At 39.2% G+C, this 25534-nt stretch overlaps 1 protein-coding gene across 2 annotated transcripts in view; it reads right to left on the bottom strand.

The window, feature by feature from the left end:
* Positions 1-25534, bottom strand: part of TTC29 (tetratricopeptide repeat domain 29) — a 168690-nt gene that overhangs the window by 128241 nt on the left and 14915 nt on the right. For both annotated transcript variants that reach the window (XM_037497005.2, XM_037497006.2), the window contains 2 exons: positions 10506-10729; positions 7670-7855 (listed from right to left, as the gene is read on the bottom strand). In XM_037497005.2, the coding sequence (XP_037352902.1) occupies positions 7670-7855; positions 10506-10729 (410 nt within the window). The remainder of the gene's footprint in view (positions 1-7669; positions 7856-10505; positions 10730-25534) is intronic.

The raw sequence follows: 25534 nt of genomic DNA, 5'->3' as shown, positions 1-25534 counted from the left end.
TCACAGCTCTTGCTGGGGGTTTGAAATTCCAGGGCAAGATTGGATCCTTTGGGGGTAGTGGGGGAGTCTGTGCTCCAGCCTCTCTCCCCAAGGAGAGAGCTCCTCGGCCTGCAGACAGTGCTGCCCCTCTGTCTCAGTGCATCTTCTCCCCTGGGTCCATGTCTGTCTCTGGGCCACAATCTGTCCTCTTACAAGGACACAGACGTGGGGTGCAGGGCCCACCCTATTGGGCTCACTTTCTCTAGATCATCTGCAAAGACTCTGTTTCCAAATAAGGCCACGTTCACAGGGACAGGGTAAGAAATTCAACATCATTTTGGGATCCATAATTCAACCCACACACCTACAAACTAACAATTTTTTCTCAAATGAGCAAATACAAAGTACCAGCAGTGTGGACAATAGCTGTCCTGTCTCAGGGCTGTAGTTACCACATGCTGTCAGCACCTGAAGCAGAACACTCCGGAGGCAGTACGCTGGCTCCACACAAGAGGCCCCAGCCTGGATCCCCCCAAACAGAGAAGTGGAATCACAGACATGGCAACACGTGAGATGCACATGGGAGCTCAAACCCACGGCAAAGTATGAGGCCAAAGCAGAGAGGAGACAGGGCCAAAGGATCAGGCCGAGTATGAGGTTAGGCCTAAGAGGCTGGGATGAAAGAATATAAGACCTGGTCCTTACGGCTGTGCCTCCAAGTCCCCAAAAGCACAGGCTGCTCCAGGGCCAGACAGGGCCCTCCTGTATGTGGCCCTTGGGCTTTGGGGAGTGAGAATCAGTTGCTGCAAAGGCTGCCACGAGAAAAGGGCTTTGGCCAAGGAACCAGAAAACTCTCTAACGCACACTGGCCCTGTTTCCCGAGGCCAATGGGAATGGAGTTCCCTTCACGCAGGATTTGGAGGGACCCACTGGAAGAAGGATTCGAGGAGCCTGAAGCTGGGCAGGTGAGGAATGCACAAACCTGGAGTACACCGGCAGACGCAAAAGGGCAAGTGAACTTCATGACTGTGACGAAAGGGTCTCAGAAGTTCATCAGTCACGCTAGCTATGGCCGAGCCACAAGCCGTCTAGCTGCGTGTCTTGGTCAATTCCAAAATGGGTTGGTGTTATTTTTTTTTACAATACTAAACAACCCAAGTTTGGGACGGTTTGCTTTTTGAAACATTTAACTCTGATTTGTCATTATCTGCTTTAGAAAGTGTTACTCTGGCTCATTTGAATTTCAGTGTGCTTCCAAGACGGGACAGAGAAGCTGTAGAACTGGTAGCAAATACTCCTCACCCTTTTGACTTTGACCACAGCCATGGTTAGTGGGGTTCACTTCTCCTTGGGGGGAGGGGAGTGTTTAAATCTCAGTAATCTCAGAGGAGGTGTTGTCTAAGCCAAAAGTCAATGATTGTGTTTGTATAGAGAGAAATGCTTGAGAACTACCACCCTCCATACAGCACTGGACCCTGGGGCTGGAGCAGCTGATAAAATACAAGGCGATGAAAGCCTATGACCACTAGGTGGTGAGCAGGGGCTGGTGATATTAGGGGGATATACTGACATGGTTTGAGAGCCCCAGATGTTTCAACAGGCAGCACAGGCAGAGCAGGAGTGTCCATGTGCTCAAGGTGGTCTGCTGTGGTCTTTATACAGGGCACAGGTCTGTCCCAAGCTGTTCGTCAGCCATGACATCTGCTTTGAGAATGCCCACAAAGATTTAGCTGTTCCTACAACCTAAGTGCCCAATGACAGATGAGTGGATAAGAAGATGCAGTGTATACACACAATGGAATACTACTCAGCTGTAAAAAAAGATGAATTTTTGCCATTTGTGGCAACATGGATGGAACTCCAGGGGATGATACTAAGTGAACTGTCAGAAGGAGAAAGACAAAATACCAGATGATTTCACTTGTATGTGGAATATAGAGACACAAACCAAGGGAACACACAAAACTCAACCAAAACTTGCGCTAGAAATCTGACTGCAGAATTGAGGCTGCTAGAGGTGGAGGGGAGATAAAAGTGGAAGCAAAGGGAGGAGGGGGCCAGTGGCTTAGGGTCGGGGGCTGTGGGTGCGTAAGGCGTGAACAGATTCCCCTAAATCACACACAGTGTTGTAAACCAGTGTTACCTCAATACATAAGAGGAAAAACATAATAATAATGAAAATGTTCTTCATTAAGGAAAAAAAAAAGCTTAGGTGTTTCTAGCTGTATGAATTATGATCTGGGTGAAAGAGACACTTTCAGGGTGCACTGTCTCAGGGACAACAGATCGGACACCCACCTTCTCGGATAAGGCATATGTGAAATCTCTTCCATATTTTCACGGCACCAAGTCTCAGGGAAGTCTGGGTGCAGCGTTCAATGTTGACAACCACAACTACTGTGCCTGCCTCTCTGGGGACTTTGCTCTAATGGCCATCCTTCTTCCACACAACTTGAGAGCTAGCTTCAGGGAGATTCCCAGAGACATAAGTGAAGGGAGCTAGGAGTCCTGGGCTGAGTCAGAGAGCTTCCATTTTGAGTAGTGGGTCCCAATTCCAAGACCTGTAATCAGGTCTAGAGTCTCTGCTCCAGACGGAAACTCCAAGGCTGGGTCAGCCAAAAGGCCCACGATATTCTCCTTCATCTTTAGTAACAACAGTCAGGGGATCCCCAAGGAGTGTCGGTGCCTGTACAACCGGCAAAAAACCATCTTCAACTTGGGATAGTGTCATCCTATCAGCCAGCTTTAAAAAGTTGTATACTTTTGGGCCTCCCCTGGTGGTGCAGTGGTTGAGCGCTGGGCTGCAAGGCTGAAGTGTGGGTTTGATCCCCGGCCGCCAGCGAGGGTCCCACATGGCACACAGACCTCTCCTGCTGCACCCACTGCTCCCCTCAGCAGTGTACTTCGTCAGTCTGCCTGTTCTGTTCCCCACTCTGGCTCTAGTGAATTCTCTCACCCTCCCATGCTTCTGACTGTACCCAGTGCTTGTATAAATAAATAAATAAATATATATATATTTTTAAAAAGTTGTATACTTTCAGTTTGGGATCATAAATATGGCACATGCCTATTCTAGATAAACAATACAGAAACATAATGGAAACAGTAAATTTCATCTATTTTTTTTTCTGTTAAAAATAGAAAAGGAATATTTGGAAGACTAAGTGGTATTATTGAACTGAGGAACTTAGTCTTTACAACATTAAAATGGAAATCTTGGGAGAAGTACAAAGACATCAGAGACCATGTTCCAAAGGGAAGCTTTAGAACATGGTGTGAAATTTTCAAAGAAATTGCCACAATCCACTCACAGAATTCCTGAAATCCCTCATTCCCAGCAGATCAGAGTTAGACAAGGCTGCACTGTTGTTATCAATAGTCCCCGAAATCCCAGGGGCTAAGACAAAGTCATCTTGCAACAAGCAGTCCTCTGAGGGCTGGATGACTTTCCGGGACAGCTCCCTCCAAATGCTCATTCTGGGGTCCAGGTTGTTTCTCTTTCGTGGTTTTCCCATCTCCATGTAAGTCCTCCAAGGTGCCATGGCAAAAACAGGGCTAGCAGGGAACTAACCTCTGCTCCTCCAGTTTCAGCCCAGAAGTGCCAGCTCCCAGCCTACTGGCCAGAAATAAACTTTCTTTCTTCTTTTACTTTCTTTTTTTTTTTTAAGATTTATTTATTTATGCATACAAGAACTGGGGTACAGGCCAGAGGTGCGGGGGTAGGGGGGTGAGAGGATTCACCAGAGACAGAGTGGGGAACAGAACAGGCAGACTGATGAAATACACTGCTTGGGGGAGCAGCGGGTGAGACAGGAGAGGTCTGCCGCGCCATGTGGGTATCTCCGCGGCCAGCAGGGATTGAACCGGCGCTGCAGAGGCTACAGACAGCTTCACAGCGCTGCGCTCCAACACCTGCGCCACCAGAAAGGCCCTCTTTTTTTACTTTCTTGATTGATTTCACCATTGGTTTACAAAATTTTCTAAGATTCTGGGGCAGAGTTTGACACCTTGATAAATGTCTATTCCACACAACTGTACCCAATACCAAAGATCTGGTATCATTCACCACTATAAAACTGAACCCCCTCAACCTATTCCTCCCAACCCCATTCCTCTACCTCTCTGGTGACCACATTTTGTTGTCAGAGCCTAAGAGCCATTTTTGTTGAGTTGTGTTAACTACCCTTATTCCACGAGTGAAACCATTTGGTAATTTCCTTTTACTTTCAGACTAAACCCGCTTCCCCAACATCTCAAGTTCCATCTGTGTTGCTGCAAAAGGCAAGATTTCTTCTTTTTAGGTAGCCAAAGAGTATTTATTGAGTGCATATACTGGTAGCAGCTGCTCTCTGTCAGTGGACACACGGGTTATTTCTGTGTCTTGGCTACTGTGAATAGGGTTGCACCAAACACAGGGGTCGCACACGTTTTCAAGTTAGCATTTTCATATCCTTTGAATAAATAAAGGAAGTGGAATTGCTGGGTCATATGGTAGTTTAATTCTTCATTTTTTTGAGGAATCTTCATACTGTTTTCCAGAGAGGTTATATCAATTTTACAATACAATAAATGGTACCTCATCATTCTAGTTATTGGAAAACAGCATTTTGAATGGCCGGATAAGAGTTCATCCTATGTAATTATAATAATGATGAGCCTATTGTAGGGCATTTGTATTGTGTCTCTTTTTCTTACAATTATTATATACAGCAAGGCTTAGTAGTCTTTATGTAATTTTTTGTTTTCATATCTGATTATATCTTAGTAGAATAGCAGGGTTAAAGGATTCAGAAAATTTTTAAACTCTTGAAACACATTCCTGAATTGTGTGCTAGAAATGTCGGGTTAATTTGTCCTATCACCAGCAATATAAAAGACGTGCTTAATTGCACAAGCATTACAAGCCATCTTCAACAACTCTGATTCCTCCACATTTGAACCTGGCGCACCTGAGCCTCTCCTACCAGCACGCTCGCCCACATTACTGTAATTATCAGAGTAGTGACCGGCCTCTTCCATTAAAATCTAAGGCTCTGGAACAAGGGACGATCAATACCTTTTCTCGACATGTATTCCCAGCACTCAGCCCAGTGTCTTGCACATACACGGAACACAATAAACATTTGTTATAAAATTACAATGAAAAGTGGCAAATCTTTAGTGCTTTAGTGTTTTGTGCTTTTTTAATATTGATATTGGCTGGGTTGGGTTTTGGGTTTTTTTATTTTTCATGTTGATTAGACTTGGATCCCAGTCCTTCTCTCTTGGCAGGGGAGAGACTGCTGTTCCCCAAACCATAAATGCCTATGTGGCAAGTCTTGCTGTTTGCATGTCATATTACACAGCTGCAAGCACACAGCAGAGACCTCAGGCCTGTCCCGGCCCCCCCGGCCCCCAGATGCCAGTTATAGGGGGGAGGGGCCGACCCTACATCCAGACTTGCATGCTAAGCTGGGAGGACAGAACTTGCCTCACGGCTCTGCCACTCCATGTCGCCATCGAGTCTGGTGCCCGTCACACCCAGAGTGTGAGGACACTGCCCCAAACACAGGCACCACTTCTGCTGCTCTGGCCTCTGCAAGTTCTCCCAGAGACATGCTGCTCCCGCAGGCCTGGGGCTGCTGACCAAGACCTTGTTAGATGACAGCTGTCTAGCTAGTGGGCATCAATCCAGTTCCCTACCATGTCTTCTGGAAGCAAGTCAGGGGAAACCAAGACTGGTGGTGTGGATGATCTTCAGTTAGCGACCATTAGAAACTTGCCTTGAAAGCAGTGGGATATCTGAGGGGTTAAGGCCTTCAATGATAGAACTCCTTGCTTATTTCTTTGTTTCTGTTACTGAAAGGAGCTGACAAGATGGAGTGGATCTGGCACTGAGAGGAAAGCTGGGGCACTCTCATGAAATGCATGGAAAACAGACTAATGAGGATATCTTCCCATGATCACTAAAAATGGGTAGAGCAGCTAGTAGGGGAAGATGTAATCCCTCCAGGTCAGACCCCCCAGAAAAGAAACTGACCTCCTGCAAGGCTCCCATGGATACCAGCTAGTCACAGTGCTAAGTTCACTAATCTGGTCAAAACAAGGGTTGGACCCAGATCCTACATCCATGGAAGGAGGTACCCCGTAAAGGTGCTTGTGATTTTATCCACCATGAACACTGATGAGGTTAACCTTGTTGACCTCCAGCCGAGCTGCACCTGCAACACCTGAAGTCCATTTCCCCTGATCATGTCAGGGAAGGGGCTGGTGCCACAGCCAACCAAAAATGCTGGCCCAGGAATGGGCACCTCAGCACAATGGAGTCACAGCTCAGCCACGTGATCAGAGCTTCCCTCACAGCCCCCGGACAGAGTTAACCACAGTCCAGGTGACTTGTTGCTTTAGGGTGGGGAGTCTTTCTACAGGTGAAGCATCTTCAGACTGTACCCGGGGTAGCAGGCACGGAGGGGTCATGACCGACAAGCACCCGCAGCAAATCTTCACTCAGAGTTGGCACCAGGCCTCCCTGTGATGCACCCTGCGCCCAGTGCACACTGCAGCCCCATCTTGCTTCAGGGGTTACTGGCTTTGTCCTGCAGCTCGTGAGCTGAGAGTAGCAGGAGGAGGTAATCCCGTGTCTTCACCCCCCAAAGTAACTGAGATTTCAATTAATTTAAATTCAATAAATGTAATTATTGAATTTTATTTGCAATCTGTATTAAACCATCATACAAAACATGTGTTCAGCGATTTTTTGTTGTTGTTTCAGATTCCCGCCTGTCTCCAGATAACAATATTGAGAATGAAGTTATATTTAAAGGGAGATTTCCTTCAGAGATCATTGGGGCGATATCTCAGTTATAGAGATTATTAAAAATTTTTATAGACGGGTGCTAAGATAATGAAGCGTGCGTTCCCTCGCCCCTGACATTTCCAAACTTGGGAAATCAAGTAAAAATGAGAACAAGGAGGGCTTGAAGAGGGTGGGGGGACCCCACATGGCAAGCATGTAGCCCCTGGGACATGCAGGGTGCTGCGGAGGTTGTTTCTGAGACTGACCCAGGGAGCCAGGCTGAGCGCTGGGTGGAGGACCTCTGTGTACAATACTGCGGTTGGGTCCGTAAGTCACACCCCTTTGCTGTTTAAACTCAATAATTTACATTCTTCTACAACAGTGTCAGGTCTTTTTCTAGACCGCCCATAACTTTCTGGTCCCCGGATTCCGGGCCCCCTGTAGGGTAAAGAAAATATCAGGCTTTTCTGCCCTTCCGCCATCAGGATAGATGATGGATCCTTGTTCTGAATGCATGCCTGATGGCGGGCACCTGGAACAGGGTGTGGGCATAGGTAGATGGGATTCAGCTGAGTTAAGACTGCTTTTAAGGGCGGCGTCACGGGGACGCCAGCAGCAGCAGCAGTAGCAGCAGCAGCAGCAGCAGTAGAAGCCGAAGCCGAAGCCGAAGCAGAAGCCGAGAAGCAGCAGAACGAACGACAGAGAGTCCAGATAGAGTGAAGACTTGCTGGGGGCTGGGAGGCTGGCAGCCAGCACCCCTGCCTGCCATATGCCTGGTGAACCCCAATAATAAACCTGCAAAACTACTGAGGACTCTGACTCCCCCTTTACCCTGCCTGCATGGGATCAGAGAACCTGCACTGTGTCCAGTCCTGCCTCTACACCCCCTAAAGCCCCCGGCCAGCATCTACTCACCCTCTTCCTCATGCAGCAGCCCCATGTGAGCGTGCGCCTCGGCTTCTCGCCGTCCACCGTCGACTTTGATCAGCTGTGCAACATTAAAACAGCGTTCATAGAAGTGGTTCCTCACCCACTTGTCTTCAGGATTACTGAAGTAACAGGCCAGAGCATACAAGTTAGTGTAGACATCTTCAAAGTACCCTTCGAAGAGAGAAAAAACATCACAGACTGCGTTAGAAAAATGTGGCCTCTCCCTTCCATTGGCAAACTTGTGTTTATTTTCTTTTTTCCTTAAAAGCATGATTACTTAAAGTATCTAAATGCAAAAATTAATGGAGCCTAACTATTAAAACTGTTGCATTTAAAGTATATGGACATGAGAAAAATAAAAATCTTTCTGAAGATTTAAAACATGTTAGGGGCTAACATACTATAGAACTTGCCTAAGTTAGGCAAAAGACAAGATAATGACACCAGCAATGTGCTTATTCCTTTTGGAACAATGCATATGGGACATCACCAAGTATATTTTCTATTAAAGATTCGAAAAGAATTTAAATTCCAGGGAAAGCAATGGCAAAAAAGATAATGTAAATAAAGGAGATAAGATTTTCTCACTTTTGTCTTTTGCTGTAAAAATCCTCTTCATATTTTTTTCCAGTCATCAAAAAAAAAGCCTTTTGTAAAAGTGAAGTGCGATATTTTCAAAAAGTGGGGAATACCTATATTTATATAAGCTATTAAGATTCCATATTTAAAGAATACTTGTCAGTTAAGCTCTATAACCTATGGAAAACGGAATGCTTTCAGAATATTAAACATAAAGGAATGTATTTCAGGACAATTTAATATATATCCTGCATCCTTAATATTCTAAACAGACTTTTATCCTTATTTGTAGGTAACTTTCTTGTACTGTCAGCAGTATACTTCGAACATGAAAATCAATCTTATTGTTGTTTGTTTAGATCAATATTCATTACACTACCTTAAACGAAGATTCTATGGTGAAATTAATTTAGGAAATGTTCTTGCTAATTTCCTTTTTTCACTGAAACAGACAAGACATACCAGCACATTAAAGGTCCTGACAAGTCCTGCAATAGACTAAGCTGCTCAATGCCAATATTAATTCACTTGGTGTTTCTCAAACTTATTTCACCAATTAATTTTGTTTTGCTCTGTATAAAACCTAAAAACATGCTGTGAACTCTGAGAACAACATATTTTGGATATACTAAACAAAAAGAAAAAGAAATTTCTGCTTTACTCTTGACAATAATTTAAAGTCAAGTGTAAATAATATTTGAATTTTCTACTGATGGGGTTACCCAGTATCATTATTATCATCTCTTCCCCAGTCTCATGGGGCACAACACACTGATCATAACAATACAGATATATCTTATAAATGGATAATGTAAGAAATGATATCAGGGACACTTTATAAATACAACCTTACTTACCATGAATATATGGAAATCACTTAGTAAAGAAAATATGTCCTCTAATTATACCATTCTATAAGACTTTAGTTATTATAAAGTTTGGAATTCATTCATGTTTGGAATTAGACAAACATTTTTGTTTATATGTATAGTTACTATTCTTTAATGTAACAGTATAAATTAAAATGTTTTCTTCCTTGAAATAGACTATTTAGCATTTCAGTTTCTTTATAATTACAAAATGCTTTATGACAAGTTTCTCATATTTATGACACTCTGTGACAGTGATGTATTTGGCTTATATTTATGCTACTCAAATGAAAAGGCTCTATTTAAAACACTTAGTGAATAAAATGAATTCAGCTTGGAAAAATGAATAATGGGCAAATTTTATCCTCATCAATTCTATTTTCAGTGCAAATATCATTTCAGAAATTGAGTTTGATAGTAGAATGTAGGTATTTTATAATAGCATTTTTTTGTTTATAACAGTTAATTTCTTCAGAAATTATATGCAACTCACATTATAAAATTCACCAAAGGACTCTATTTTTGAACTCAATTAGGCAGTTAAACACTCTTCATAATACAAACGTGACCTCCTGTACACACACACAGAACAGTTCAATGGCTCAGATTTTTCTGTATCTCATGTTCTTAATTAAGTCAGACACAATCTGGTGGCAAATATGTCCTGTCTCCACTAGGGACGTTTAGAGACTTTCTGCTACCCTTCTGGTTCAGTTTGCAAGGCCCCATGAACTTTCCCCACTGTAGCATTAGATAATAAACAGTCATCTAAAACTCTTATTTTTCCCATAGAAAGGCCTGAATTGAAAAATAGACATCGTCATATTGGGGCCTGAGCTTTTCTCTCTTTGAGTCCTGTGCTACTTTTCACCCAAAAAGTTGAAGGAAAGAATGATTCAGAATATCAAATTTAAATATTCATTTCTAGGATTTCCTTTCTTTCCTTGATGATTCAAAATAACCACCTTCCAATGCCATTCTGTAAATGCTAGAAAATCAGTATAATTTCAAGTTACGGTACTCCTTGAAAGAATCTCCTCGGTGAAAGTCAATATTCAGGTTATGCTTATATAATACTATGGAAGGATTTAATTAATCATTACTGATATTAGAGATTTTAGCATGTTAGAAAGTTCTGGAAATATTATTAGGAGCTATGCATTGTGTTTCCTGGCTTTGATGACATCACCAGGCCCCTCACCGCCCCTCCCCCCATGTCTGGGGAGCCTCATGACTCACATCCCCTATCAGTTACTCCACAAAGACCCTGAGTTGTCTTCATGTTTCAAATTCATACACGAAGCAATTCAGTCTCCCCTCAGGCCCTGGCTCTGCTGGCTCTCGGGTGCTCCTGCCCACGCTCCCTCACTCACCATTCCTCTCAGCTGCCTCAGCCCTGGTCAGGTGGTGGTACAGGTGGTCCAGTTTATCTGGCTGCTCCTCCAGGGGTCTCTGCAACCAGAAGACGGACCTACGTCTGGCAGCCTCCCTCAGGTCATCCCACTTGGCCATCAGCGCGAAGAGCTCCGTGAAGGACTTGTGATAGCCGTCTCGGAGCATGTCCACACAGATGTTCTTCTTGTACGAGTTCCGGTAACTGGGAATAGGAATTAGATCATAATGTTACTTAATCCTTTAAATCCGTGCAGTGTTTTTGTCCTCTCACAAAAAACCACGCTGCCTTTTTTCCCTCACCGACAACTACCTTTGCTTCAATCACTTCTAATTGAACATCTTCAGCTTAATGAAAGATGCCAGGAGCTATCTAAATACAGTAATTTTAATGAAACTACATTATAAATATATTAGTTCCAGAGCTGAGCTCCCTTGGAAAAGAATAAATAAGCGAGTTGGCTGATGTCTTAGTCTGTTCAGGCGGTATAACAAAATATTACCAACTGAGTAGCTTATGAACAATAAAACTGTAATGTTCACAATTCTGGAGGCTGGAAATTTGAGATCAAGGCATAAGCATGACCACTTTTTGGTGAGGGCCTTCTTCCTGATTCGCAGCTGGCACCTCAGATGGTGGAAGGGCTGAGGGGTCCCTCTGGAGTCTTTTCTATAAGGTACTAGTTTTCCCTCATGAACTGAGCCTCTCCCCAAATACCAGCACCTGTGGGTGTTAGGATTTCAACATACATGGAGGACACAAACATTTGGACATAGCAATTGATGGTATCCAAAAATACTTGATAAATTAGCCTTCCACCAAGACAAAACAATAAATAAGCCAAGCAAAATTTAAACATGTCATTCAATATAAAAAATGCACATTCTATATTATTTTCACTGTATGTTATGAACATTCATTCGTTCGCTCATTTATTCTGTAGGAAATGTCTAATGAAATCTATTAAATATATTTTTAAATAATTTTCAGGTAGGATTAAGCTAATGGTTTGTTAGATTAATAATTCACTTCTAACTTAGTAATAAATCATATGCAAGGAGGTAAGGTAACAAATGAATCCTCCACTGACTTAGTCAATGTATAACTATTGAGTTTCCTGCTAAGTGTCAGGTACTGTTTTAGGCAGTTTCAATGCCCTTGTAAAGTTTGTATTCTAGTGGCAGAACACAATCAACAAGCAGGTAAACAAATAATTTCCAGTCATGAAAATGCTCTACGGGAAATAAACACAGATGTTGGGTAACAGGTGGATCATTCGTCCCTAAATGACAATCAGAGACCAATAGAACTTTCTACTAATTATTTTATTTTTTTTTTAAGTAGGAGACAAACAGAACAACTGATATGATGTAACACTAATAGTATAATAGCAACAAAAATTTCAGTGGGGTTGGAAAGAGCTTACGATAAGTTAGAACGCCCAAAGTTGAACCCCATTCTACCTAACCTTTTTTCTTATTTATAAAATGTGGACATGAATATACACCTGACCTACATCACAGAATTCTTCTAAGAACCAAACAAAATTATGTATGTGAAATGTGAAGTCTTGCACTATCGATTCTCAGCTCCTGACTAGCAATAGATTCACCCATAGAGATTTTAAAAACAAACATGGAAACCCAAATGCCTGAGTCCCACCTGCTGAGAATTCTATTGAGTAGATGGTCAGGTAAAAGAACAGTGAAGGGGACTGGTGAGAGAGAAGTTTAAAAAACAAAAGGGCAGGATGCCCCGGAACAAAGGGTCAGAGTCATGGTGTGGAGCTTGGACTCCAAGTCAGAAGGGAAGTCAAGGGTGGAGTCAGGAGAATGATGAGAATGCATTCTAGAAAAATCTGGGGGGAATCCCACTTACCTGCTCCCTCCCTACTGGCAGCCAGATGAAGTTTCCCCACTGTGATAGGTGTAGTCCATCAGAGGATATCACCTACCTAGGGCAAAATGTCAGAAGCCACCATTTTGTATGAGACCCTAAATCTGAAATGGGGAAGAGAGAAAACAGTAGCAGGTGTTTGTTTGCCCCATGCCCCAGGTGAGCAGAGAACTATGGAGAAGGAGGTCGTGAAGAGCCGTGTCCTCCCTGGAATCTCCTTCTATACAAAGTCAAGGTAGCAGAAGTCACTGTATGGGATTTCTCGGAAGAAGAGGCCCAGAACCAGCCTACAGTTCCCCATCACCCCGAATGGTACGAGTGGAACGTCATAATAGTTTGGTCGGCAACATGTAGGTCACAAAATGGAAAGAGATGGCTGGTAACTCTACCATCATGTCATCGGGTCACAGCAAGGGGGTACTGTATGGGCTGCCCTCTGGGGACAGGAGGGCACAGCTGTGACTCTGAGCATAAGTGGCTGGGGTGGGAGGCTACTGAAGGAGGTGGACCAGCATTTTCCAGTGCAGAGAGAAATGGCTGCTTGGAATGCATCCAACTGCAAGTAAGACGAAAGCATAAGAAGCCTAACACAGGCAGGGGCTGGCCCGTGTTTGGTGACCTGGCAAATTCAAGGTCCATGCCTCTGGGACCATCTAATCTCTCCTTCATGCTTGTCCCCCGGCTGGTCTCTGGAGGTTTGCTGCAGCTCCAGACAGCATGTCCACCTTCAAGGCAAGAAGAAAGGAGAGAGTGGGTGGTACCCACTGTGTCTTTCTCTGGGAAAGACACCTGCTAGTGGGTCTCCACCTTGGTTCCAAATGCCCTGCCTGCTCTTAGGCACACGGCTGCCCAAAGAAAAGCTGGAGTTACGTTAGCTGAGAAGAATAGATGCTACACATGCAAGTTCTGTGTGCATCACAAGGTCCTCGATCAAGATCTGAAAGTAGATGCTGACAACCCCCCAGGCTGGAGTTGCCGGGATATACTGAGCAGGATACCCCATTAAATTTGAACATCAGGCAAATAGCAAATGATATCTTCGTGTTAGTATACCCCAAATATTGCACAGGACACATTTTTGAAAGTATCTTGAAACTCAAATTGCAGTGTATGTCCTGTAGTTTTATTTGCTAAATCTAGCACCTCCACGGTCCTGTAACCCCGCACCAGTGCTCGGTTGCTTCTATTCAGAAAAATAGGGTGTGGGAGAGAGAGGTTTGAATCTTGAATAACCTGAGAAATCACTGAATTGGACTGACTTTACCTGCGGGGACAAGATTGGATTTTTACACTAGGGAGGATCAAGGCTCAGGGCCAGGAATTAAAATTAAGTTATGAAAAAATAAAGACTTTCAATTTTGCTCAATCCTTGAGCTTGTGTCTCTGAGATTCACATCTGATCCGAGAGACTCGCTGCGAGGAGAGTAAGGCTGAGGGCGGAGGAGAGATGGACACTGGTGGTCCTGGGAAGATGGGGCCAGGGGGCTGGGGCTGCAGGAAAGGTGGGGTGAACAGGAGTAGGTGGGCTCAGGACATATTGAGGAGACAGACGAATGGACAGCTTGGTGCTGAGTGGACGCTGTGGGTGAAGGAAAGGGCGGAACCAGCACAACAACACGGTTTTGGATTCGGTCCTGGGGAGCTGTAACTTGCTAAAGAGGGGACCACAGAAGGCTGACCAGGTTGGGGAAAGACAATGAGCTTGGTTTGAGATAACTTGAGTTCACGGGTCCTGAAGGGACACCCCAATGGGCAGTTTTGGGGGGCAGTATAGGAGATCTGCAAGGGGCTGGAAATCCAGCCTCGTTTCAGATAAGGGCTGCTCCCTTTGCATGTCTGCGCCGTGGCTGCTGATGCTTTCCTCTGAGTGAAGAAAGCATTTAGTTGCAAAATAAAGAAAATGACTTGAAAACTAAAAAATTAGAACACTGACTTTAAACAATGAAGATAAACACTAATCAGGAGGCCTGCTCCGTCCTAATCCCACGTGGACAGAAAAACAATACCCACCTCCCCCCAGACTTTTATCCCTCCCTTGGCAGAGCAGGGTGCTCTGGAAGGACCTGGGCCACCTTCAGAGGGAGCAGCTCCCTGAGGAACCTCCAGAGGTGGCAGTTCCCTGAGGAACCCTCAGAGGGAACAGCTCCCTGAGGAACCCCCAGAAGGGGTGGTTCCCTGAGGAACTGCTGGAAATGGCGGCCCACATTGTGCATCCTCTGGTGGGGTCTTCATTTCAAAGACTCCTTGGCCCAGCAGGGGGCGAGTGATCCAGATGAAGCCACTGGCCTCTCTCCTAGATTTTGAATCAAGGACACAACGAAAGTTGTCAGAGGTCAGTCAAACTGGCCGGGACAGCGTGGCTAGTCTCCACTAGCTTTTTTGTACCTTGATGCTTTCAGGGAACTCATGCCTTGTCTTTTTCATCTGAGCCGGGTTCTTCCCAAATTCAGGTAGTTACCTAATTCCTTGCAATAAAATCGTTCCCACTTTATTGAGCTGGAATCAGTGTCTGCCACCTGAGACCCAAGAACACAAACTAATTCAGAAGGGACAGGACTAAAATTCTTTCCAAGACATCTTTCAGCCTCAAAACATCCATGATAGATAACCAACATCAATTTTTAAAACCTCTAGTACATTTTTAAAAAAGACCAGTCTTGCCAAAGAGATTTCAAATAGAAATGTATTAAAAAATACATATCTAACGGGGCTCATCTCCCCTGTATTTCCTATGCACGTTGTCTGAGCACTGGTAGGCACGGCGGCCTGCTTGAGCTGCGCTACTCACACTCCAGAGGACAGTGCTGGTGGTCACCACACAGGGCCTGGTTAAGCCTTCATGGTTCACGCAGGTAATTTTGTAAGCCAGAATCATCTCCACCTGTTAAAATGAACTGTCTATCCCCATATTAAAATGTATGTCAACTTCCTCCATCCCCTTTGGATTTGTCAGGTTTTACATTTCATTAATGTAGCCAAAGTTCACCCACTTTATGGAAAGGCATTTTTTCAAAACACAAATAGGAAGAGGAACAGAATTCATACTCATGATTTCATCTGGACATCAAGTTATTGGTTTTTTATTTCATTTAGCTCTTAAAGCAAATATTGGTCTAAGTTAAAATATGTTCTTTTCGAGTACAAGATGAAAAAATCTTGACCTGCAGTCAGGGTACTGGGAGGATGTACAGTTCTGGTAAAATTTATGTAGCGATTTGATATCACGGAATTTGAAGAGCTCCCTCCCGACAGCCTGCCGTTCCGAGAGGTGCCAGTGGTGCTGTTCACCGTCACCCTGGCCCTCTCTCAGTCTTTAGCCTAAGGAAGGTATTTGCCACATTGGTACTTGAGGCTGCATCGGGCTTAGGGATGCAGCTTTAGAAAACAGATTTATCACAGCAGAATTAAGCAGTCATGCATTTCATAGAGATTTGACTACTACATAAAGGCAATTATTCAATGGAGATGACAAGAAAGTATTCTGAATTTACATTAAAATTTCCCTAAAAGTTTCTGAGATTAATAAAAAAAAAATCTATAATCTAACAATGTAAAGTTGAACAATTGGACAAAACTCCAGAGTAGTGAGTGGGTGGAGATGTGAGGGAATGGGAGTTTTCTGTAAGCAGCCATGGAGATACTGCAACATTTTAAATTCTGTCTTAAACCACTTTGAATAAATACCACTTATAGAGCGCCTCCAACTTGTCAAGAATCGTGTAGCATCATTTCTAACTTGCACAATAACTCTACAAATACTGCTCGCACTTATACAGGTAAAGAGTGTTCTCTGTGAGGCTGGGCTCGCCCAAACCACGCAAGCTGGAAGTGCTAGTGCTGGAAATCACACCCAGGTTTCTCAGATGGCACCCCATGGCACCCCATGGCCTCCTCACTTATTAAGTATTGTGGAACCTTTTTCATCTCCTCCTCCATGCAATTTTCTGTTTGCTTGCATTGGTTATTTAGGAATTTGGCAAAACTGATCAATTACGACATTACTCTCCAACATGAAAACTGTTGTCTTTATCCATGCTGGTGCATGTGCGTGCTGCATCAGGGGAAGAAATTGGGGTCACACTGTGACTCTTCCAAAACCCCCCTTCACTTAAAACGAGGGAGCACCCAGCCAGTGACTTTTACACAAAACAAATTAAACAGAGGTGATTCCCACTCAAAGGTGTGAAGCATAATGGGAAAAGGATACGAAGCACATATTTCTACATACAGGGAAAACACGAATGAATGGAATGAACAGATGACAACTTATTTTCTTCTCTCTGCACTTATACAACAGCTACTTATATTAGTTATTAGATGAACTTTCAGCATCAAAATACACTATCAACTATTCAAGTATGTGCTTAATATGCTTTAACAGAGATACTTGTACAGGAAGAGCTAAAAGACTGTATCAAGATAAAACTTCAATAAAATATTTTGAAAGCAATTTTAAAAAATCATACTTTAAAATAAGATCATAAAATTTTTAGGTAATCTGACAAAGATAAACTCAAAAGATATGTAATCTATAACCAAAAGCCAGAATACTATTTTTATTCCATTAAGTTAATATTTATAAGTCACTAGTGGGTTATCTATGTGTCAGTTATAACAGTCTTACATTCATACTGTCGGAATAAATGTTATTGGAATCACCTATGGGATAATTGCATTGACTCTTACATTAAAACTTAAATAGCTTCAGTTAGTATAATTTCCATGGGATAAAGTGAGTCACTATTCTTACCAGACTTTTTAAAGTAGGTAGTAGCTATTGTGGATATTTAGAACGAAGGAGAAAATTCATTTCTTAACATACACAACCAATAAAAATCATAAAAGCTATTTAGGTATGTTTTGTAATTGTGAAAAAGATCATTTTTATTACTGTGAGAATAATGTTCCCCAAAAAGTTAAAACAAAAGATATAGGATGTCCCTAGTCATATAAACATAAAAGAGAGAAAGGAGTTAAAAAGAAAAATTTAACTATGTTTGAAACTATTTTACTTTAAAGCATACAGAATTTAATGAAAGTTGAAAGCATTTTTCTTAATTTTACACATTTAAGTCCTTAACAATCACTACTGACCATATTGGTAAGAACTACACTACCTACCACTCAGCAATACTTGTGTTATTACAGTTGAGATTTTTAGGACTTTTAATTTATTTTCCATATACTTTATAGCAAGAGAAATTTTCAGTATACAAAAAGGTCTTTTTAAATTTAAAAGATTTCCAATGAGTTGACTGGTCTCTGGGGGCATCTACTGGAAATTTAGCAAACTGCAGTTACATCATGCAAATTTGATAACTTTCATTATCCATCTTAATACAGATATTATTTTAATTGATATGCAAATAAGGTGACACTCAAAGAAGATAAATGTAAAGTTATGCATGGAATTCTATCTCATCCATCTGGTAACAGCAAAATATGTAGCTGTCTGTGAGACCAGTTAACAAATACTCAAGTGCCAAATGTAAATAGGGCAGTTTTCAAACCTTTCAATTCTCATGTTTGGAAAAATTAGAAATATATTTTAAAGATAAGAATACATATGTTTAATGAAGCATTTCTATTAATCCAAATAAAATGAATATGAAAGGCACTTTTAAATTCTGATGGTTTCTCTAAATATTTGGAGAGCAGTATAAGCACCTGATAATCACTGCTTATTTTCTATATATTTTATTTTAACTAAATATTTACATGATTATATCTTTAAAAGTAGAGTTTGTTATACTTGGAATAAAAGAATCTATCCTTTATTGTAATCAGTCATTACAGTTAGAATTAGTCATTAAAATAAACATTATTATTAATTTTCCTAAACATTTTAGGAGAATTTCCTTAAAGAAAAATGATCATATAATAAACATAATACAATCACTGCAGCTGAAGTATAATTTTAGCATATATTTCAATAAACAAGATAACTCTTGTAACAATATTATTGCAGTTATGACTAACTGTGTAATAGGAATTTTAATATCACAGTCATTATAAGACTTTTATTTTCTATGTGAAATTTATTAGCTATATTTGTTTTAAGAGAAAATGATTTGAAGGTACATCTATTGTGCTATACTTACAATGTACCATAATATACTTTACATATTGCTATAACTTTATAGAAGCCCCTTTTAATAAAGATTGAAATATACAACATTTTATCTTCATTCCAAAGAAACAACACACATATATGTGTTAGTTTATACTATCCAGAAATATCATTAAAATTACTATCCAAATAAATTTGATATCATTTTTATTGTGTAAAATGAAAAAAATGAATCAGCAAAAAAAGGTCAAAAATTCAGAAAATTAGTATTAAGATAGCATGATTTCTATTTCAGTTTAGATTTAGATTTATTTTAGATAGCTGAACCTATTTGATGACAAGAATAAATACAATCACTCCTAAGAGGTTGTAGACTAGAAATTTTTGTGATTATTTTTACACAATTTTAATATCTAAGGGAAACTGTTAAATATGCAAGTTTTGCTTATATTTTTTAGATTGGGCAAATTTTCATCTATTAATAATCAAACTTAGAAAGCATAGTCAGAATATCAATACTTTAAAAGCACATATACAAAATTGAAAAATGCTATTTGATAACAATTTAACCCAAGTTCAACTTTTAGTTCTTTTAAAAAACCAAATAGTAGTAACTAAAAAAATTTGTCCAATAGTATTTTGTAAATGTGACTATTACTAAAATAATTCTTTTCAATAAAAAATAAATATTAAAAAATTTGATAAGCAAGAATTATCCTAGCAGCACAACAAAAATCCCTTTAACATGGACAATTTTATTTTGGGATATATGGAATACTTGTGCAGGGTGGAACAAAGATTATTTCTCAGATTCAATTTTGCTAGAACTGATATTTAGTATAAAAGGTAGTAAATTTTTGAGAGAGCAATGAAAAGGTTAATCAATCAACAGTATTTTGCTGGTTACTGTGAACCAGTATTAGATGCAAGGCTTACAATTATATAACTGCAATCCTTAAAATTATATAATTGCATAATTATATAATTTATATATCAATATTTATACCCCAGTCCTTACAATTACATAATTTTAATTCCCGTAATGATATAAATAACAACTTATTCCCTAATGATATAGAGGCACTTTTTACACACATAATCTGTTAAAAAATATTTAATCAAGTGATTCCCACTTAATCAAGTATTTGAAGAACACGATTGTCCATCAATTGTGTAAATCATTCATCAATCCATAAAAAATATTACCAAAATGTTTCTTTTGTAACTCCTACACATTTTCTTTACTAAAAATCTCAAACTTAACCACATTAGAAAGTTTTTCTTTAGAGGCTTTGTGAAAAGTAATTGGCAGAAAGCTCCTTCTATCAGGCTAGTTTCACATATTTATAATGGTCTTGTCACTTGCAAACTCTAGAAATTCAAACTCTTTTACAAAGGATTATGTTAAGTCAAAGATGAGATACAGAAAGATATGAAATGAGTGTCACTGTTTAAGAAGAATTTTCAGTGAAAGTATTTTCAAGCCACAAGTACCGCACTTGGGTCTAAACACCTTTGGTTTAATGAGACAATTACATGGATTCTTATTTTTTTTCTTTTATGTACACTGTAACTTTTCACTATAAGGAAAGTATAATCATAAAACCAATTCATACTGAGTATATTGGTCATATAAACAATTAAACATTAACTGAAAAATAAAGTCTAAAAACAATGTTAGTTTTTATATTAAATTATCATGATAAATAAAAGAAATATGAATAAGTAATCTACTTGTGCTATATCCTGCATTCTAATATGACAACAAACATAAAAAAGAGGAAAACACCCCCCAAAACAAACTTCATACAAACCGCAGACCACAAACACAGGTAGGCATGATTATGTGGGCCCATCTCTCCATATTTTTGTCTAAATTGGCATTTAACATTTTTATTAACAGTAAAACTCCATACAATTGTCACTCTGCTTTTCTGAACATTACTCTGATTGCTGCTGTCCAATTTTTCTGAAATTCTATTACCTAGGAAATTTTGCCTCAAATAATATCATTTAAATTTTTTTTTCTTTAGGTCTTTATACATCTCTATAAATAAAAGAACTATCCATTTTCTATGTAAGTTGAATTCTATCACATTTTTAATGAAAATGTAAAGCTAGAGAAGATAAAGATAAAACTTAATAAAAACAACAAGTTGCATTAAAAAGAAAACTTCAGCTCCCTGTGTTCCCTTTTTTACTAAAGTATGTCATACATTTTATCTTTGCAAGAGTTTGATGAGTTTTGCAAGTAAAATTCTGTTTCCTCTACACTTGCTAATAGTCATGAGAATCTGTAGTTTGCACCTTCCCATTAAAAATGTATTGTATTTTTTGAAATTATTCACCCCGCCTTTTATCCAGATCATGTCTTTGAAAGGAGGAAGTAGATAATAAATGGAATAATTCATGATTTCCCATTAAATATGAAACTTTCTTTTGCAGAGTTTAGAAAATGAAGTTCTACATAATGTACAAAAGTTGATTAGAACTTTTTTTAACCTTTTCAAGAAAAAAACCTTTTACATTAAATAACTGCAGGAGGAGGTTTCTTTAGGAAAAGTCAACCAAACAATTCTATAGTTTTATCTTATATATATATTCAAATGTTGCTTCTTTTAAACATACATTCTTTTAAAAGACCTAAGGAGTATTAAAATAACGGCAAGAAAAGCAGTATCTATTGAACTATAAGCATGACAAGTATCTAAGAGAAATGCAGCTGATGTGTAAATTATAAAGGAAAAAAACCACAAAGTAAAATGATTCACAAAACAGTATTCATGCTCTTTTCAGAGGATAGCATAAGGCAAACGACAAAACCTATCTCTGGATATCTCTTATTATGACATCTGGTGTGATGGAGATATTTTGTCAAGAGAAAAAAATACATACACTTACAAAGCTTCTCTTTACAAACTGTGTTGGCACTTCATAAACTATACTCTTTTGCCTTCTTTTTCCTTGGATAAACGGAAAAACTTAAAGCAAATGACTTTTCGGCTCCTTGCGTGTTCTATCATTGTGTATTTCTTGGGTGAGAACTGTGTAGTAAACTCAATTGAAGAGAAAAGTCAAGTCTGACTATTTTAGAGCAGCAGGCGGCCTCAAATCTTTGGGTTCTTAAGTTTCTGTTGTGGAGTAATTCATCTCTTCACTAAGCATATTTTAATTTTTCCACATTAAAATCTAAATTAAGACTCTATTTTTCCCGTTCCAATTTGAATGCTTAAAAAGATAACCACCAAATTGTAAGCCAGGAAAAGAATCCTTTTATACTGTGTGCTCTTTTAATTGCGTTACATGGGAGGTGAGTAATGCAGCCTACGAACTGCAAAGCCAGGATTTCTTGCAGAATGTCTGTGCGCAGCAAGCAAACTTTCAGAACATGGGCAAAAAGTGAAGTAATGAAAAGCAAAAGTAATTGATCATTCTGATGCTTCGATCAGGCAACATCTGTGTGTAAATATCTCCTTTCCCTGAATGTTGTATTAATTTTATTGCAGCAATCTCAAGCATTTAGAAAATGCCTACTTATAACTAAGAAAGTGTTTATCATATGAAATATGTGTATCAATAAGAATATTGTAAGAACAAAAGTAAGTAGCTGTGAGAGGATAAAAATTAAAGAGTGTTGAATCCAAACTTTAAAAAATAGCCTGAATGGATAGGTAATAGGGAATATAATTCCTTGAGGCAAAGAACATATTCTTTCTTTCTTTTGAATTTTCATGTAATAGTGCAAATGTCAACAAAAAAGAAAGCCTGTGTAACATTAATGTCAGATAAAGCAGAAAATCAGGTATAAAAATAAGAGGCATATACAAATCAGAAATTCATCAATTATTTTTTTGAAAAATATAGCAGCTAGGAAACAATACATCTAAAAAACATAGCTTCAAAATACAAAAAAAAAAAAAAAATCAACAGAATTAGCAGAAATTTAGTGCATTTTCCCCAAGAAATATAAATGGAGTAAAGGGGGAGAATATTTGAATAACTGCTTAGTTTGATTTAAATAACAATGTAGATTTTTTTCTGTCTAGAACTATTTATTGATAAAAATCAACCATCTTGTCGCCATACTAGAAATTCTGTAAACTGTTTTCATAAGCATACATTTACTGATTTGCTCCTCCACCCTATATCTCCTTCCCTCCCCAAACAAACAAACAAACAAAAACCCCCACTTAACTGAAAATCTACAAATATATTTCTAATTTATTCATTGTAGGGAAGCCATCATAGCAATTTTCATATATTTAAACTTGGTAGGAAAAAAACCTGAATATCAAACCTTGGGGGAGAAATCATTTAAAAGGAAATGTATCATTTAAACGCAGTTACTAGAAGACAAAAATAACTGACACAGGTGAAAAAGCTAGCTTTCAACTCAGGATATTAGAAAAAAACCCTAACAAAATGAAATCCTAACAAAATTAACAATGAAATTAAATCAGAAAAAGAACACACAAGGACATGTTAAAGGTAAATGCATAAAATTATAGAGAACAAAAACGTTGGCCCACAAAGCAAAAGAACTGGATAAAGAAATAAAGAACTGAAAAAACACATCTTTGTAGACTCAAGAACCAAAAAGGAAGTCACCAAAATAGTTCAGGAATGAAAAACTTATTATCGTTTCTTATAGTTATTACACCAATGACTTTCATTGTTTGCTTACAATGTGCCAGGTGCTGTTTTCAATACATCAAATGCATTCTGTTTAAACCTTATAATGTTTTTTTTTTTAATGAGTCAGGTATTGTAAGCTCCAGTCTACAGATGAGGAAACTATGGCACAGTTTAAAAAGCAAGTTGAAGGTCATACACTGCACAAAAAGTGGAGCTGGAGTTTTTTAATTCTAATTATAAAACCCCAGAGTTTAAATTCAATAGCATCTGTTATTAATGATCATGACTGTCATATCTTCAAGATATAAAGGATGCTTCTACAGTACCAAAGAGACTTAAATATGATTAGAAAACATCACGCTAAACTTTATTGCAACAAATACAAAACCTACATAAGTGGACACTTACTTAAAAAAAAAAAATCAAACTATGGACTATCAAGACTGACTGCATAAGACTCAGAAGGCTAGTCACACAAGATGAGATCTGATTTTTTTTCTCTAACACCCGCCACCCCCATCCTCCACCAAAGTAACAAAACTATTTGGTTTTCCAGGGTGGTTCTACCAAACTTTCAATAAATGAGAAATTCCCATCTCATCCAAAATGCTCCAGTGTAAGGGCAAAGCATAAAAAGAATTCTTTAGTCCTGTTTACAGAAATGCCAAATGTGTAGCAAAAGAAAGGAAAATTAAAGGTTAATATAATTATAATTTTTTGTGCAAAATCCTCCCACCTCCTGCTATGCCCCAAGAGAGCTCTTTCTCCTCCTCTCTGCTGTTTGCACCCCTGTGGGTTAATTTCAAAACATGGAAAGGAAAGCTATTTAGCCATCAATCTTGACCTTAATCTTGAAATGGAAAAAAAAAAAAAAAAACAACTAAATTAAACTTTTCAGACAATTCCCTTTTTCAGTAACTATTTCTTGGACTAGGTCGTAGGATAAGAGATTGTTTCTGACAAGCTTCAGGGGACTGTACGGAAATCTGAATCAGGGTTAACACAGGGGAATGTGGTGATGGTGCACGGGTGCCTTGGGGAAGGAAATTTTATGCGGACTCAATCTGAGGGGTGAGGGGAAGCAAATATTGTCTAAAAATGTAAAAAATGATAAATGTTAAAATAAAAAAATCGAAAAAAGAAATAAAAGAAATACTGGAAACGAACAAACAAAAAGATTGGGTGCTAATGAGGTGAACCCAGGGAAAGGTTCCAGACTCACAGCAGTACTGGGAATTCGGGAGGGATCTGGAGATCTGATCTCACATCCATTTTCTTTCTAGCTCATTCCTTCCATCCTCTTTATAAATCATTTTCCTATCTTATTGTTTCTGCTTCTTTATAACATTAGATTGCCTTGGTCAAATTACTTAACCTCTCTATGCTTTGGTTGCTGAGAGTAATAAAAGCTATTTACGGGGCTATTTTCAGGATCTCTTAAAACAGAGATCAGCATACAGTAATCATCTACCATCTTTCACCCATTACCCATCTCTTACCCACTACTATCCTGCCTGAAATGAAGCTAAGCTAACATGTAATATTTATGACAAGCTGTCTAAATACCCATTTTATTGTTCATTAGTTGTGCAACAGTCTTATGCTGCTCCATTTTTCTTCTAGAAGGCTATGTAATAACTTCCTTTTGGAATTTAATATTAAGAGAAAACGGATATGCTTCTTTCATCAGGTAACAAGAGTTCCACAGCTCATCACTGCTCCCTTTTTCCCCAGTCTGCACACAAGTTCAGAGTGAAATTTAATGTTCCCTCAGGAGAAGTATCTCAACTCCAGTGGGGAGTATATTTACAAACTTCTTTATTTGCCTTTCATTTTCTATTTATCACTTGACATACATGTAATACAAAATGATAACTTTAAGGTTCTTCAATTCTTTTCTAGGGAAAAAGTCAGCAAGAGATAAAGTGTTAATTTATGTAAGTTAGAAGTCTTAATAACAGCAGAATGAAACGCAATCCCTATTATATAATCACAGCAATATTGACAATTTAGGAATTGGTTTTTAATCATAGAACAGGAAAGGGTCTAATTAGTTTCAGATCTTCTCATGTTGCTTTCTTAATGCAGACAGAATACAATATCAATTGGGACAAAACAAAATAAGAAACCATCTTGCTGCATAGGAGAAAACAGGACAGAGGGAGAAACAAATGACTTCTTGGTGATGAGAAGCTCAGTCATGACTCCCCCCCGACTGTCAGATCCAACTGATTTAACCTCCATGGTAGCTGCTGCTTATCTCCTTTTCTCATTTTGTTCCTTTGTTCCTTGATAGAGCAATTTCCCAAATGATTTCCAAATCATGCAATGGCGCTTCCAGGTTTACGAGCTACTGTTAGGAGGGCCACATTCTCTGGCTATCTTCCATCTATTTCTAAAACTAGGTT

This window comes from Talpa occidentalis, unplaced genomic scaffold (assembly GCF_014898055.3).
Source record: "Talpa occidentalis isolate TD23 unplaced genomic scaffold, MPIMG_talOcc4v2.1 talOcc4.8, whole genome shotgun sequence".
NCBI lineage: Eukaryota > Metazoa > Chordata > Mammalia > Eulipotyphla > Talpidae > Talpa > Talpa occidentalis.
The sequence above is the reverse complement of the archived record's forward strand: the minus strand, read 5'-3'. Positions and strand labels throughout refer to the sequence as shown.